Raw genomic sequence first — 17,504 nt, 5'->3', positions numbered from 1 at the left:
TTCCTGAATGTTATTCAGCAAGCAAACCATATGTTAAAAATTAATAAAGGTATTAAATCAAGAAATTTAGCTAACCACCACCAGCATAGTGAGACATCAATTGTTTTCATTAAAACCTACACTTCTCACAGAATAAAACCACTTTTGCTAAACAGCATTTAATGGAATATTTGAAGTTATCAATGTAAGACTTAATGTTTTAAATATAAAACAAAGAATTAGATACTTTATGATTCAGCAGTTTTTTAAATATCTTAGTTTCTCCATTTTTCAGATATGAAAACTGAGACTTGCAGACTTTAAAAATGTGTTTATCATGTTATATATGATAAGTAAGAATAATATAAAAATTCAAAGAATATAAAAACTCCGTAAAACAATATTTAAATGAATAAAAATTTAAAAGTTGATATGATTCTAATGTGCTCTTTATAAAAAAAGTTATAAAAACTGCTCGGCAAAATATACGATTCTAGATAGGTTCTTACTTGTTCAATAATAAAACCTGCCCCCAACTGTGCCTGGTAATAAAAATATTCAGTGAAATTTAAAAATGTCAAACTGGTTGTTTGAATTATAATATTTGCAAAACTGTAAATAAATGTATACGTAAACTGGACTTAGTAAAGCTGATTTATACTGTCTGCATTATAATCATTTATAAAAGAGTTATATATATAAATATATACAATATATAAAAATATTATAAATATATATTTATCTAAAATAAAAGAATGAGGAAAAACTGATATTAGATGACATAATTTTACATATATATATATCTCACAAGCTTACATATATTATAAAGCAATAGTATTACTTGTAATATTATTTTGTAATTTGCAAATTCAGTAAACAGATATTCTGTTTCTACCATGTAAAAAAGTAACTAATCAAATTTATTCCAGATTTGTAAAATATTGTGTTGCACTATAAGAAACTTTACTCTCACTTACCACCTAATATATTTTTAAAACACATTTCATTGTTTTTGAAATCTGATGAAATTTCAGAAGAAACTGTAACTGTCAGAGCTCACTGGAAAACAGACATAACAAAACCAAAACTAAAATCAAGGATCCCCTTAGAAATACATTTGATGGGATAAGAAGTATATCCTCTAGTACAAAAATGAAGTATTTAAAATGTAACTTTGGCCATGGAAGTTATGTATTCATAAAGTAAATAATAAGTAAAAATATAGCAAACTTAAAAACTTTGTTTTTCCATTAAAGTGAAAAATAAGTATCCATTGCCAAGGGTTAGCACTGTATGCATTTAAGTGATTTAATCAAGTCAATTCAGTCCCCAAATATTTACAGAGCTTCATGTTTCTATTGTGAAATTCTATCTAAATGGTTAAAATGGTTATGTATATTAGAGCACTTTAGCTAATTAAGTCAATAATAATAATAACGCATTATTACTATTACTACTAGTAATAATAATAGTTCCATGTTTCAAACCTTGAATCAGGTTTTCTGTGAGATGGAGACTAGAATATTTGTGAACAGGGGTGTGTCAGTCTTTCTGTCTTTCTCTAGATGGGTCAGAAGTAAATAAACTCAAACATGGAGTTACATTACTATTTACTAAAATTTAGCCATTACAGGCGACTGAGGGAGCAGCACTTGAGTTTAGCCACACTACTTTTTCATGGAGAGAGGGGTGTAAAGAAATGATAGACATAATTAGCATGATTAGTATAACTTCAGGAGGAATTTAACAGAGTGAAATATAATCACCTGACTACATATTTATTACAGAAAATAGTCTTATTTTTTATCAAATTACTAAATTATTTGAGGCCACCATCATTATCAATGAAACCACATACATAAAATAAGTCATGAAGGGCTCAAATAGATAACCTGAAAGAAACATTTTCAGAAACACATTGGGCTCTGTGGTTTCTGTGGTACTAAACATCCTACATCTAATAATTAGGATATCAAAACTTGAATACCTAAACACACTACTAGTGGAATATTTTCACTGGTGTAACACAAAAACTTAATTCACAGAAACCATCATTATAATAATGAGCCAGAGATTCAGGGAGAGGGTTATTAAAATTGGCTAGCATCAACTATCCATTTTGAAGTAGCTCCAAGCAGTTGGTATTATAATGACTAGCTTTAGTCGACAATGCAGTAGGATGACATGAGACACAGCGAGCATCATACGAGGTTGTACGTTTCAGAGGTTCTTAGCACTTACTTTCTCGTAATACTTGATTTCATATTCGGTGATGACTCCATTGGGATGTTCGGGTTCCTGCCAGGAAAGCTCCACACTCCGCTGCAGCACTCTCTCCTTCATTACTCCGCTCACTTGCGAGGGAGCTGTTTGGACAAGATGTGTCAATAAACAATGAGAAAATTCACTGGATGCCTCAAATCAAATGTCACAACTGATCAGTCCCATGCTGTGCCAGTTTCATTAAGGTAAAAGAAAGCACCTTTTCATAGCTCACAATTCAAAAGCTAATGAATATTCAAACAGGACCTTATTACTGTTCATAAACCTTAATAGAAATTTAAATTAAAGTGCAAACAGCAGAAGATAGCATTGTTCAAGTTAGTGAAAATGGAAACGATGGGGTTGAGAATGACAATTAAGCAAATAAATGCTAATTAAGGCTACAAAATATGATTTCAGATTAATCTCCAGTGATAAACTAAGTCCAAATATTTATTTCATATACAATGACAATACACTTTTTAAAAGAAAAAATAATTTAACACTGTGCCAGGTAAAGTATATGGAATGGCTACTTTCATCTTTAATGAAAGGAATCACACTTTAAAAGAGATGGTTTTATGTTTGACATGCATGTGTCTGTGTGTGTGTGAGTGTGTTCCCAAGAATTCTAATTAACCTTGAAAAAAAATTTATACTTCATTAGGTCAAGATGCAAGAAAATGCCAAGGCTTCTGTTACTTAAATATCAATATGTATGTGTGAACACATACACACACACACACAAATGCTTGCACACGTAATTTATACCTATGTAACCTAGGCTTCAAGCTTTAATGGAAGTAATTCAAGCTATAATTTTGCTTTCTCTTTCTATACAGATAATAATATGCTTAGAATTCTTTCATCCTAATTAGTGGCATATACTCTTTTTGGTAGCTAAGACTGTGGAATGTAGGAAACTAATTTGCTCTGTCTAATTTGCTCAGTGATGATTAACTAGTTGTCTTCTCTGTCTAAATGAGTAGTCACACTGGCTTGGCTGAATTTCAGTGGGGTCATTATGTTTCATGTATCATGCTCTATCTCATTCTGTAAAATATTTTCAGGCTGTTAATTTAATTTTCAGATGTCCAAAATTGTTAATAATCCTGCTGACAGAAAAGCAATTAAATGGGGCTAAAGCTGTTTAAGCAAGCTTCTGATGTTTATCCCTTTGGCTTTATTTTGTTTCTTCTACTTCTTAATATTTTCTTATATCAATGTCGAGAAAAAACATTTGTCACAGCTTTCTGGCTTGGCGATTTTGAGGGAAGGACCTGGAAGATGCATGACTCCCATTTCCTCTCAGATTACTAACAAAAGCACAACTAGGGCAGATTAAGTGGAACAACTTTCCCTTTAGGGGCATGCAGCTGAAGTACTCAACATACTGTGTTTACAGACTAACTGTGTTTCTGATATGTTTCCAATAAAGCCAATTTCTAATAAAAAATCTTATTTTTTTCCATGACTTTTAAAACCTTAATATATGCAATGAAGAAATATTTGTTTCTAAAGTGATTTATCTCTCCACCCAAAACATTTTTAGCATCTCAGCAACTATGTGTTTCAAGAAGTTGCATCCCCAAACCACAGCCTTGGAAACACAAACCTCAACTAGTGGTGAGATAAGGTCTTATTGATACTTAGCCAGTAATCTCTAATAGTCTAATTTACTTAAAACCACTCATAAAATCTGTGCATGCTGCGTGCTAAATTGCTTCAGTCGTGTCTGACTCTTTGTGACCCTGTGGACTATAGCCCACCAGGCTCCTCTGTCCATGGAATGGTCGGGGCAAGAATACTGGATTGGCTTGCCATACCCTCCTCCAGGGGATCTTCTCGACCCAGGAGTCCCATCGCCATCTCTTGGTTCTTTTTACTTGGGAAGCCCCATAAAACCTGTATTTTATTTTCTATCAGTTAAAAAATAGAATGCAGCACAGGTGAGAATACTACAATAGTCAATACATAAATTACTCAGTAAGGCTGCTGGGCCTCCCATCAGGGTGTATGGCATGATGTGTGCCATTTGGAAATAGGTTAGATGGAAATTGGTTACAGCTAATTTCTAGGTCTCTTTTAGGAACACACATAGCTTCACGTGATTTGGAAGTGTAAGTCAAACTATAAAGCATTTTGCTTCGTTTCTATTACTAAACACTTAGCAGCAGCAGCAGCAGACACTGAATCCTGCAAGATACCGTGGAGACTTGAGGTATAAATGTACCTAACTTAGTTTCTGACATGTTGTAGCAAGATATAAGCACAGAATGAGACTTGATTTCTGCAAGTTATACATTAACATTATACTCATTATTTCATCCTGAAAAAGAATTTACCAATAAAATGATGATAATTGAGGATTGAAGGGAAAAGATGCCAAAAATACACGTGAAATATATAGTATTTTGAAGCTCATGGCACTTTTGTATGAGGAGTCATATCTGTCAGTGACTATACTCCTGATTTCCTGTGTATTTCTTATTTAAAAAAAATGTATCCCTTGCTGATACTGTATCAAGTCACACTTTTAAGAGTCAGAGACAGAAGTACTAGCATATAGCCCTTGAGAATAGATAAACTGCATGATAGGAAAAATCTTTCCCTATCTTATGTCCTTCAAATACAATACTTTGGTACATAAAAACTGATAATATTTTCCCTTGTGTTTCAAAATCTCAGGCATAGAGAATATACAACTCACAAGATGTACAGTTTATAAATAAAATTATCTCTAAGCTAATCAGATTCTAGCAGTCATTCTTTTCAGATAAAGTTATACACAGAAGTAAAATTGAAGGAAGAAATCTTAAAACACATTGATTTCTATGGTTAATATATTTTACCTGATAAATTAATCACACTGTGACAGTTTCACTAAGAATATGATCTTACACCAAAATAGTCAATTAACTACAATCTGAAGTTCATTTTGAAAAGAATATGCATACAACTAACCAAATTATATCCATACTTAAGAACCAAAATGGCATTATGACATTTACATTATAATTTTCAAAATAAAGTGAAATCAAATCTTTTGTAATTGGAATTAATGTGAAGCTAATAAATATTAAATAGCAATAATAAATTTCCTTCATTGGAAAATGTAGGAAAACAGGCAAGATTTTAAACATGACTTTGTAGTAGGATTTCTAAAAAATGATTAACAGATTAATTTCTCACCTAAGTTTCTAGAAATATTCAAATATAAAAATTCAACTGAAGGAACAGATGGAACATTTTGCCCTTAATTATTTTCAAGACTTATCGGGGACATATTTGGAGTCTATAAAATGACAGTGAATGATGATCTTGGAAAATACAGAAATGGTTTCTGTGTTTTAAAGTGGCAGATCTCAACAGCATAAAAAGAAAGTCGATAAAGTTGATGCCACAGAAAAGCAAAAGTTGAATAACAAGCCAAAAGGTAAATTTGTGGGCAATGGGATCATTAGTATGAGTCTTTGAATCGAAAATAATCAGTAAGAATGGTGGGTTTATGTACAGACCTGAACCAATCAATATTTTAGAGATTTTGAGATGCAAGCACTCATGCATGATCTTTGATCTCAATTTTCAATTAAAATCCAAGTACTAAAAAATATATTTAAATTACAAGATGGAATGTACTTATAGGGTTTCCCAGGTGGCCCAGTGGTAAAGAATCTGCCTGCCAAGCAGGAGACTTGGGTTCAATACCCAAGACTGGGTTCGGAAGATCCCCTGGAGAAGAAAATGGAAACCCATTCCAGTGTTCTTGCCTGGAAAATCCCATGGACAGAGGAGCCTGGAGGGTTACAGTCTATGGATTTGCAAAGAGTCAGACCCAACTTAGCGACTAAACCATCACCATCTGTGTACTTAGAAGGGCTCCATTTTCCCCCCACCCCCACCAAAATATTAAGCTTACCTATACTTATGGAAACATTTCCTAGCACAAAGTGAGAAGAAAGACAATTTTAAAACATAATGTAGTCAGTCAATGGCACTCCAAAGTTCATACTCTATAATCTCTGGACTGTGTAAATTTGCAACATTACTAGGCAAAAGGGACACTACAGATATAATTAACATTATAGACCATACAATAAAGATATTTTCTTGGATTTTTTTCCAACCTAATCACACTATCCTTTCTGAACAGAGAGATTTTTTCCACCCAGGGTTAGATAGATGTTGCAAAAGCTGAAGCCAAAGAGATGTGAAGAATGAGAAGGAATCAACCTGCCATCGCTGGAGGGGATACCTGGGAAACACAAGATATGAGGGCAATCTTTAAGGATCAAAGTCATGCCACAGGTGTTTAGAGGCAGAGAAATAGAAACCATGATAGAAGCACAAAGACTTGGAATTCTGACAACATCAATGAGACTGGGGGTAGATCTTCCCCAGAGTCTTTAGGTGAGCTCCCAACCCGTCTAATAACTTGATTTCTGTCCACTAGGCTGGCAGTTGAGGCTCCAGCTGAGCCCCACAGTCCCACTGTATGCAGACTTCTGACCCACAGAACGTGGGGATAAGAAATGAGTGTTGTTAAGTTTCTGTGGTAACTATGTATGGTAACAGTAGAAAATTAATAGACACAGTAAAGGAAAAATAGACTTACTGGATTTTAACAAAGTTGATGAAAAAAGTTTAGTGATAGGGTAGTTTATACTAGTGTGATGTATCAAAATTTACCCTGAAATAACATGGAGTCAAGGAATTTTGATCTTGATTAGGACTCAAAACGTATTTTATAGAAAAGAAATCTCCATTATACACCTGGAAGAAACTTTCTTTTTGTGATTAGAACTTCAATGAAGCTCATAAATTTGATTTTGGACTTAAAGAAGTAATTTATTGATACTTGTTATTTTCACTACATTTCAGCAAAGAATGGTGAGTAGAAAATAGTATTTGTATTTTAAACAACACAATCAGGTAAGATGGGTCAACAAGTACTTCAACAGATACGAAGTTGTGTAGAAATCTTTTACTACACAACTAAAGTTGTTGTATCTGTTGACATTTTTTAGATTCCCATTGCCTGCATGCATGCTCAGTCTTTTTAGTCTTGTCCGACTCTTTGTGACCCTGTGAACTGTGGCCTGCAGGCTCCTCTGACCACGGGGATTCTCCAGGCAAGAGCACTGGGGTGGATTGCCATGCCCTCTTCCAGGGGATATGCCTGACCCAGGGAAGGCCTCTCTTACGCCTCCTACATCGGCAGGCAGGTTCTTTACCATGAGCTCCACCTGGGAAGCCCATCAGCCAACTGAATAAAGTTAATATCATTCCAATGGGGTAATAAAACACTTCACAAGAACAACAAAAGTCACTCCTCAGCTAAAAAGAGCCTTGTTCTTTAAGCAACAGTCAACATCTTCGTAAAAATGATCTACTAATACATCTTTCTGGAAATAAATCTTTTTCTGTCATCAGCTGATTAGTAACCAATTATTTGGATGTTTAATTAACTACTGTAGGAATTAGTAAGCCTGATTACTAATTAAAATAGTAATTCTCTATTAAAATGCTTTAAGGGGCAAAGACCTGAGGTTTATCATGAAAGCTACTATGGCCATTAGTCCTAAACGTGAAACTGGACTCCTGCTCAACTGTGGTTAAGTGCTGCCTAAAATATTAATTGATGAGGAATAACTCTAGGTGCATTTGTATTTTCATAGAATTATTATGTAATTGTAACTATTAACACAAATTAAACTACTGTAAAAATAGGTAGGTACAAATTAGGCAGCTGTCCAGAACTAAGTGTACTATTCACACCAGTCCTACCTAGAAAAGAATAACTAAATTATAACCCAATATTGTTCAGCTGGTAAAGAATCTGCCTGCAATGCCGGAGACCTGGGTTCGATCCTTAGGTTGGGAAGATCCCCTGGAGAAGGAAAAGGCTACCCACTTCAGTATTCTGGCCTGGAGAATTCCATAGACTGTATACGCCATGGGGTCACAAACAGCTGGCCATAACTTGAGCGACTTTCACTTTCAATCTGACAATTCAGCGAGTCTAAGGAGGTCTTGATATTGAGTCATACATGTCACCTATGTTTTCAATCAACAGTTAATATTTTTTACTAGTTCAGTTCTAGTCAATAAATATATGGCGTTTAGTCTATGCAGGGCATGGTGGCATTTCTATATAAATTTACAGTTTGCTGTGCTATACTCTGCTGTACTTAGCGGTTCAGTTGTGTCTGACTCTTTGCGACACTATTGGCTGTGGCCTGCTAGGCTCCTCTGTCCATGGAATTCTCCAGGCAAGAATATTGGAGAGGGTTGCCATACCCTCCTCCAGGAGATCTCCCTAACCCTGGTATGAACCCACATGGCAGGTGGACTCTTTACTATCTGAGCCACCATATATCACCTCCTTTCTTCCCTACTATAACTGTGAAGGTAGGTACCATTGTTCTATTTTATTGATGGAAAGGCTGAGAGTTATGGAAATTAAGTAGCATCCACTCAGAAAGGGGAAGATTTTGGAATCAATCACATTTTAAAATTCTAATCCCATGCCTTTTTTCAACTACACTGCAACAATTCTAGGTGCTGGCACTTCTTGAGAGCAGGTACTAGAAGCAGAAAAGCTGTTAAGCCTCACACTTAACATTAGTTGAGAATCCAGGAGGGGCCATAATGATGAAGAGACCCTTAGGGGATGCATTTTAGAAGGCAGAGATGATATCATTTTAATAGTTCAAAATCTTGTTAGTTTTCATTTGTGCTATATTTTATAACCTGTATCATTTAACACATACAGATATGCATTGCTCTTTAACCAGCAGTCTGTGGATGTACTATTGATATATTTGACCAGACACATAAATATAAGCATGTTCCCCTCCCATGTCTTTCTCTTATAAATTATGCTTCAATAAAACTGCTGGCAAATTGGCATTTAATATGGATCATCTAAGGAGGATAAAACATTTCAGAGTGGTTTAGTGCCTGCAGGTGAAAAAAGGTAGGTGAGGTTATATGGATTGAATAGGTAAAACATGCCATTATTAAAACTCACTTAGAATCATTGCTTTATCAAAGAAAATTGGGGCTAAATAAAGTTACTATTACTTAAAATGTTTTAGACAGTGACACTCAAAGTGCAGACTGGCTACTCTAATTGCAGAAGCAAATTTTTGGCCTATGAGGAGATGAAGTTATGTGAGAGGTACACCTAAGTCAGCAAGCATTTTTTTGTTCTTGCTCGGATAACATTTTTTTCTTAACAGAACTTTCTTAAAGAAGAAGCATTAAAAAAAAGAAAGAAGCATTTATTTTTCTTTACAGGCTCTTTGATCACGTTCTTTCTGGTGCAAGCTACTTGTCACATACTAGCATTTTTAGTAGCAATGACTTTTAAAAGTATATTAGCATTAGTCTGAAGTACACTTCACTGTTACACTGAAATGCCCAGAAGGTAATATCACTATAATATTTTTATTGATTTCTGATGTTTCATTAATTTTAAAATTTAACATGTAATTTTTTCATTACTGATTATCGTATAACCAAAGTATTGTATGGGCTTTACCATGCTGGTGGCTTAGACGGTAAAGAATCCACTTGAAATGCAGAAGACATAGGTTCTATCCCTGGGTTGGGAAGATCCCCTGGAAGAGGGCATGGCAATCCATTCGTATTCTTGCCTGGAGAATCTCCATGGACAGAGGAGCCTGGTGGGCTACAGTACATAGTGTCACAAAGAGTGGGACATGACTGAGCATTTAAGCATGGCACAAACTATTGTACAGACTACAAGGTTGACAAGACCCACCTTCAGGGAGATTTTAGTGTAAGAAACAATTTAGAACATGAATATGCAAAATTTGAATGCACAACTTAAAGCATCGATGAAATATGAACCAAGTGCTAGCAAATTATTGGGAGGCAGTAAGGAGTAAAACACATAAAAACTTTCATTGTTGCAAAAAAACATCTGTAGTTCAGTGTTTGATTGGTGTAAGTCTCTGTATTCAGTTGCATCCGACTCTTTGTAGCCCCGTGGACTGTAGCCCACCAGGTTCCTCTGTCCAGAGAATTTTCCAGGCAAGAATACTGGAGCCATTTGCATTTTCTACTTTAGGGAATCTTCCTGACCAGGGATTGGACATGGGTCTCTTGCGTTCCCTGCATTGGCAGGCAGATTCTTTACCATTAGTGCCACCTGGAAGGCCCATTTGACTGGTATAACTACATAAGTTAATTATCAAGAATGTTGATATTGTGTCTATAATCTGCATGAAATAACTTTCTATCGCAAATAGTAACAGAGCCAGGTTCAAGACTGGACCCAAGAATTTTTCTCTGGTGGCCTCTACAAATAAGTTACAATTCATTGAATCATTCTTCATCTGCTTCAGCTAGTAGAGATCTTTTTTTCTAAAACCCTATTTCCCTTGTGGATAGTACTACACAATGTAACAATTAATTTATAGCTATTTATCTCCTCAGTTATTCTGATGCTCCTTGAAGTCAGGAAATGTGGTGAAGCAGGAGAGTAAAGGAGTGAAGAGCACGGGATCATGAGTTAGTCTACCGGGTGTGCACCTGGTTTCCAGCACTTATTTGCAAATTATGCAATCGTGAACAATGAACCAAACTTCTTGAGCACTAGTTTTCTCAGTTTTAAAACAGCTATAATCAGAGTACATACTTTATAAACAGAACTGTCTTGGAAATCAGTACATGATTACATGTTAAATGTTTAAAACCATTCCTGCGACATGGTAAGAAATATATACATATGTGTATATTATTATTCTACATTTATTTTGTTTGTGTTAGACTTACTGATGCCTGGGACCCATTCCAGAATACACTGATCTTGGGGTCAGATTCAGGCATAATTATTTCAAATGGTACTCAGATGAAGCTGATGAACAGCTAAGTTTGAGAACAATTGCTCTGAAGCTTTGGCAGGAAAATAAACTGTCAATTCAATGTGGAATTTCAGGATTGTCTATAATAAATGCTGGCAAATGTGAGGTTTTTCAATATTGACAGGTTTTATTCAATTTCAGTAATTTAGAAATGACCAATTTCTATAATTTATACTTTCTATTTTATATATGCCAGCTAAACAGAAAGACACTGAGGCTAAGTCATTTAGAAGGAACATATCACTGTAAAAAAATCAAACAACTACCAAAATGGAAAGAGGACAAACACATATTCTTTTCAAAATATTACATATTAAGTTGAGAGAAAAATACAAATGAAGCAATCTCTTCTATTTTATGTGATGGGGAAACTATTAATTTGATTACTTTTAAAAAATCCATATACTTTTGCTTGTGGTCTATCAAGTAATATGACTCCATCTCTAATTTTCTATGAATCCAGAGTTAAAAGCTACCTTATTTTATAAGGTCAACTATGTGACTACTCTTACTTTAATGATGAACTAGTTATAAAAATGATTTATAAGGAAGAATGGGATAGCTATAGCCTACAAGAGACCATTTCAATAATGAAAATAAATGCTTAAACAGAATAAAATATATGGGCATGTATGTATACACATTTGTTAGTGGCCAAAACCTCCTTTACAGGGCAACAGAATAACCTTTTCAGTTGTGTACATTTTCTTTGACCTTGGAACATGTTTTATTATAAATAGAGAATAACACTGTATTTTAATGACAGATATATTATAATGACAGCGATTTTTGAAACATTAATATACTACAAATCTTTGTGTTATGGGTATCTTTAATTATAATTTTCACATCCATCTATTTATATTTTTTATAACATGAATATACTTTCTTTTAGCTTATATTAAAAATAGACTTCTAAATTATTTTTTATTTCATATGCTGTAACTTTATTTCCTTACAATATGACAAAAATTATATATATAATGAAACTATATAAATTATTCTTAAGTTATGTAATAATATACACTAATATTTACATATATAATCATGTGGCTAAGTAAGCTAATTTGTTCCTCTTCCTAAATGGGTACATAATATTTAAAATATTGTTCTGTACATTACAATAACATTCTGGAAATCTGAAGATTCAGTTTACCTTCACAGGCATTGTAACATTTATTTAAATAACATGTAGGTTGTTTAAGAGGAACATTGTCAATAGAAAGAATATTAAATAAAGAGGAGATGTGAGATTTGCCTTAAAGCAGTGCATTAATAATACACATGCAGAATAAATCATATTTTTCCATTAGAATAAAATTTATATTACTGATGCCAACTGTGTGCTTACAATGTGACCACACTGAATTTTTAATCCCCAAATCCTTTTCCAGTACACCACCATTTCTCATTATTACAAAATGAGTATAATGTGTTACAACCAAAATTTCAAAAAATGAAACCATAAAAACTGAGTTCTCTACTTATCGTGATACAGTTTCATAAAATGTTTATTTCACATATATGAGTGTTTATGTATGAATATTGTTGTTGTTTAGTTGCTAAGTTGTGTCTGACTCTTCTTGTAACACCATGGACTATAGTCTGCCAAGCTCCTCTGTCCATGGGATTCTCCAGGCAAGAATACTGGAGTGGGTTGCCATTTCCTACTCCAGGGAACTTTCCCAGCCTAGGGATAGGAACCATGTCTCCGGCATTAGCAGGCAGATTCTTTACCACTGAGATTCCAGGGAAGCCCATGTATAAATATATCAAAGTATAGATAAACAATGTGCATCTATGAATTACTTTTAATAAATACATTTAAAATATTTTAAAAATCATTTATACTTGAAATTCATATTTCTAATTGAGTGCAAATCTGTTTACAAAGAGGTATGCATGTGTTAAAGTGATACGATACAAAATAGAATACAGCAAAAGTAAGTATGACAGTTTCCTATTAAACACCATTCTTTTACTCTATCCCAAGTTCTTGATAATAGTTAAAAGCGAACAGCAAATGTCATTATATTCTGGCCACCATCAATTTCATACTTTTCCACCATACAGTTTATTTTTTCTGCCTGTGTCTTTTTAGGCCTAAAACTCACATGTATCCAAGTCAATATATTTTCTTAAATATTATCTAACAATATTGGTTTTGCAGCTATTGGTCCTCATTAGTGGTTTTGTCTGCCACTTTTTTTTACATTTTTTCCAGAAATCATCACTCTAGTGCTCCTTACAACTAATTCGATTTTAATTCTCCATTCAAAGTTTGATTATTCAAAAAGGAAAAGAAGAAAGGAAGAAGAAGAAAGTAAAAGGAAGAAGAGGAAGAGAAGATGGAGGGGCAGAAAAAGAAGGAAACCTAAAGTGTCTCGAAACTCACTAAAATTATCCCACCTAAAATGTGCAATTAAAAAATGTTATAATCCCAAATGCTCCAGGTGCTCTGAGTATATTTCATCTCCAAAGTGCATAAACTTAAGAGATTCATATTGCTTAATAATAAGTTCTCACCACCAGTCAAGATTTATTACTTTATTTCAAGAACCTACTACAAACTAAGCACTTAGTTTAACAGAGTCTGCTAAATACATTTCGACTAGCATTGTGGCTTGTATTTTAAAGTTGTTGCTGCTGCCTAGGAAGTTAGGCATAAATGAAAGCTGCGTGAAATATCCTAAACCTGTATAATGCCAATGGTGCCATGTGGCATTAATTTAGTAAATAACATTTTAGTACCAAAACAAAATTAATGCAGTTTCTTAAAGCAGCCAATTAATACTCAAAGAGTCACTTTTATGCACTGGGAGAATCTGGTTTATAATGAATAACTATATATAGGGAGATTTACCAATTTACGAATAAGTTTGGTTTCAAAGGTTAATTTGTAGTTTAGTTGTTTATAATTTAGGCTTCATTTTCCATAGAAATCAGTATCATAAATAGCATTTAAATTGCCAGGATAGCCAACAAACACCTTTGACCCAGAATGTTGCTAAAATATTGCACATTTGTATAGAAAACAAGTTAAAAACAATTCTGCTTTAATCTAGTGAATATGCAAAACAGAAAATGGGTTTGCCCATTTTTATCAAATGCCCATTTATATTCTGATTACTATTGAATACAGATACTTCAATATAGGAATCAAAATCTTCCAGAATCCTCCTAAAATACTGATGTCTCTTAGCCAGAAACAGAAACTGATCAATGTTTGCTTAGCTTCTGCCCCTGCCCTCATCTTTCATATATGGAGATTTGACTTTATTTCTAAATAGTCTCCTGCCACTATTCCTTCTCAATGACTAACTAGAACTCAAGCACAGGACAATAATGTCCCAGCTTCACCCTCTTATCAGTTAGAGCAGGAGTCTATGGCCCCGGGCCAAATCTGGCTAGTTACCTGTTTTTACAAGTAAAATTTCACTAGAACACAGCTGCGTCTATGGTTTATGGGTGCTATTTGTGCTAAAAGACAAGAGGTTTGGAATGAGAAAATATGGCCTATAAAGCATGAAATTTTTATTATCTGGTCCTATTCAGAAAGTTTGCTCACTTCTAAGTTAGAGCTTGTTTGGTTGCAAGTAAGAAAACCCACACAAATAGTGGTTTGTTTGTTTTTTTTCTTTTCTTTATTTCTCTCATTCAAAAATGAATATACTTCACAGATAGGCTGTTGCTATATTGGGTTCAGTGGCTCAAGGATGGAGAGAGATTCTCCTGGCCTTTCCCTCAATGTTGCAATGTGTTAAGGTTGCTGCTACTACAGCAATAACATCCACGTTGCAGGCATGCAATGAAAAGGCAGTGTGGAATGCTCAAGGTCTACATAAGGAAAAGCAACTTTTTCAGCAAGCTCGAGCAATCTTTTGTTTATGTCTCATTCATCTTCTTTCCTAAGTTGGACATGGATTTCTATAATTTAAGCAGGGTATATTGCTGTTCTAAAAAAAGGATAGTAAATAAGAAGAAAGGACTTGATAATAGGGAGGAAACTAGAGGTGTCTGCCAGCCTTGTCTTCCCCACAGCAAGAGAAAGGGAGATCAATCACTTAACTTGATTCCTATCCTTCCAGCCTCCTCAATTAATTTCTCTTCTGAATATAGAACAGAACAGATCAAGGAAAGTGATTCAGATTCCTAATTGAAGGCATTAGATGATGCATAAAAAAAGACGGTTATGTAAACTGGGACTTAGAGAGATATTTGCTAGCTGCTGCTAAGTCGCTTCAGTCGTGTCCGACTCTGTGCGACCCCATAGACGGCAGCCCACCAGGCTCCCCTGTCCCTGGGATTCAATATATCAGTAAGATAAATTTTAATACCAATACATTCAAACTATTTATTCAAATAAGCATAATTTTGCTTATGGTATTATGAGTGTTATTTTATTTTATTAAAATATTTCCAGTGCAATCAAGTTCCCTCATTATGTCTTGTTCTGTGTGTCTGCACAGGATTAGGAAGATATATATATAAAGTTATAGGATATACAAAATTTTGGTTATATATAATATACTTGTTAATAAAACAAAGCCATCAAAATATTAGCTTCAATTCCCCCAATTTTTATTTCAATGGTCATTATCATGAAGGATTTTAGTTAATACCTGTTATCCTGGCCTTAAACTATTTGAGATAAAGAAGCAAAATGTTCTCAAATTATAAAAGAACAAATTATTTTTATTCAAATTGATACATATTTATATAATATATAAAATATATTAATATTCTAAGTAATTGTTCATCTAAGAAAATAATATAGTTCTTCCTCTACAGTATCTAATAAAGTCATGTATCTTATAAATGAACATGTGATACATATACAGATATATATAACTATATTCATATATAAACTTTTCATATCTGTAATTAAAAACACTTTATGACCAATATGTTGATAATTTTATTGCTACTTATTTGCAAATGTACTAACCACAGAATAGTATTTTGAAATAAATGACTCATACATTAAAGATATTTCTCATTGCTTTATGGCAATCTCAGAAATTTTATTGGTGTATATTTTCTTAAAAATAAGCTCCATATTTAATAAAGGCATGCAATTGATAACTCTTCAGTTTCTAGTCAAACAAACGCCAGTACGAGAGAAATAGTATTAGATGTCTCTTCAACTCTGAGAGTCAATTTGTCAGGTCTAATTTTGAGAGACTAATGTCCTCATAGTTCATTTTGCTTACAAAACTCTGATCTAAAATTTTCCTCTGAAACAGAAAAAAATTATTTATTCTTTTCTTTCTCTCCCCTCCCTTTCTTAGTTTTAGGTTAGTTACTCAGTTTTAGATAAATTTGCCTTAAATCAATAGATTACCCGCACATATAGATTACCCAGATTACCTCGTGAAGGACAGGGAAGCCTGGCATGCTGCAGTCATGGGGTCGCAAAGAGTAGGACACCACTGAACAATGAAACAACAACAAACCCACAAACCCACAAACCAGCACCAAGGCTCAACATCAACTTCTGTTTCCTGAGAAGTGAAGCAATGCAGAGTTCTGAGCACCTTCCATTACACATTCACATAGCAGTCTTACCTCACTCAGTGCCAGAGCAAGGCTCTTCAGAATGTTCACTGACCTGGTATATTATGATTAGGAAAATCATATGAATAATCCATTTAAGGTAATTCTGCTGCTAAGTCACTTCAGTCGGGTCCAACTCTGTGCGACCCCATAGACGGCAGCCCACCAGGCTGCCCCGTCCCTGGGATTCTCCAGGCAAGAACACTGGAGTGGGTTGCCATTTCCTTCTCCGATGCATGAAAGTGAAAAGTGAAAGTGAAGTCGCTCAGTCATGTCCGACCCTCAGCGACCCCATGGACTGCAGCCTTCCAGGCTCCTCCATCCATGGGATTTTCCAGGCAAAAGTACTGGAGTGGGGTGCCATTGCCTTCTCCAAAGGTAATTCTACTTCCTGGTTAATACAAATCTGATTTTTCCTCATCATAAAACAAAAGAAAACAAAAAATACAACTGCACGCAATTAATATAATATTGAAATGTCTTCTAATTGTCTTTGTGGCAAGTATTAACCTGCTGATGTTCACTTAATATTTGCAATTCACTGAGCAACAAATGCTTAATTGCTCTTTAAAATGAGAACATTTCTCTTTTGTCCAGTAATAAAATCTGACCAGTGGTATACTTCTCTGGAAAACTCCTTTATATTTCTGAACACATCCTTTAATTCTGCTGTAAATTGGCTTGGATGACAAACAAAAGCAATTGTGTAACATATTTTGTGTTACATATCAATGAAAAATGAAAGGTGGATTCTGTACAGTTTGCACTTATTAAGAATTCATTTTGAATGGGAAGTTCCTTCTACAGTATTTT

At 34.2% G+C, this 17,504-nt stretch overlaps 1 protein-coding gene across 8 annotated transcripts in view; it reads right to left on the bottom strand.

Moving 5' to 3' along the window:
* The window catches only part of EPHA7 (EPH receptor A7), a 531,141-nt gene that overhangs the window by 36,565 nt on the left and 477,072 nt on the right, over positions 1-17,504 (bottom strand). For all 8 annotated transcript variants that reach the window (XM_086316391.1, XM_086316386.1, XM_086316387.1 and 5 more), the window contains one exon: positions 2,221-2,345. In XM_086316391.1, coding sequence (XP_086172517.1) covers positions 2,221-2,345 — 125 coding nt within the window. The remainder of the gene's footprint in view (positions 1-2,220; positions 2,346-17,504) is intronic.

The sequence above is a fragment of the Bos grunniens genome, chromosome 9 (genome assembly GCF_055505025.1).
Source record: "Bos grunniens cultivar Pamir isolate PY7600 chromosome 9, Bosgru_T2T1.0, whole genome shotgun sequence".
Lineage (NCBI taxonomy): Eukaryota > Metazoa > Chordata > Mammalia > Artiodactyla > Bovidae > Bos > Bos grunniens.
Note: the sequence above shows the minus strand (reverse complement) of the source record. Positions and strands in the feature narration are given on the sequence as shown.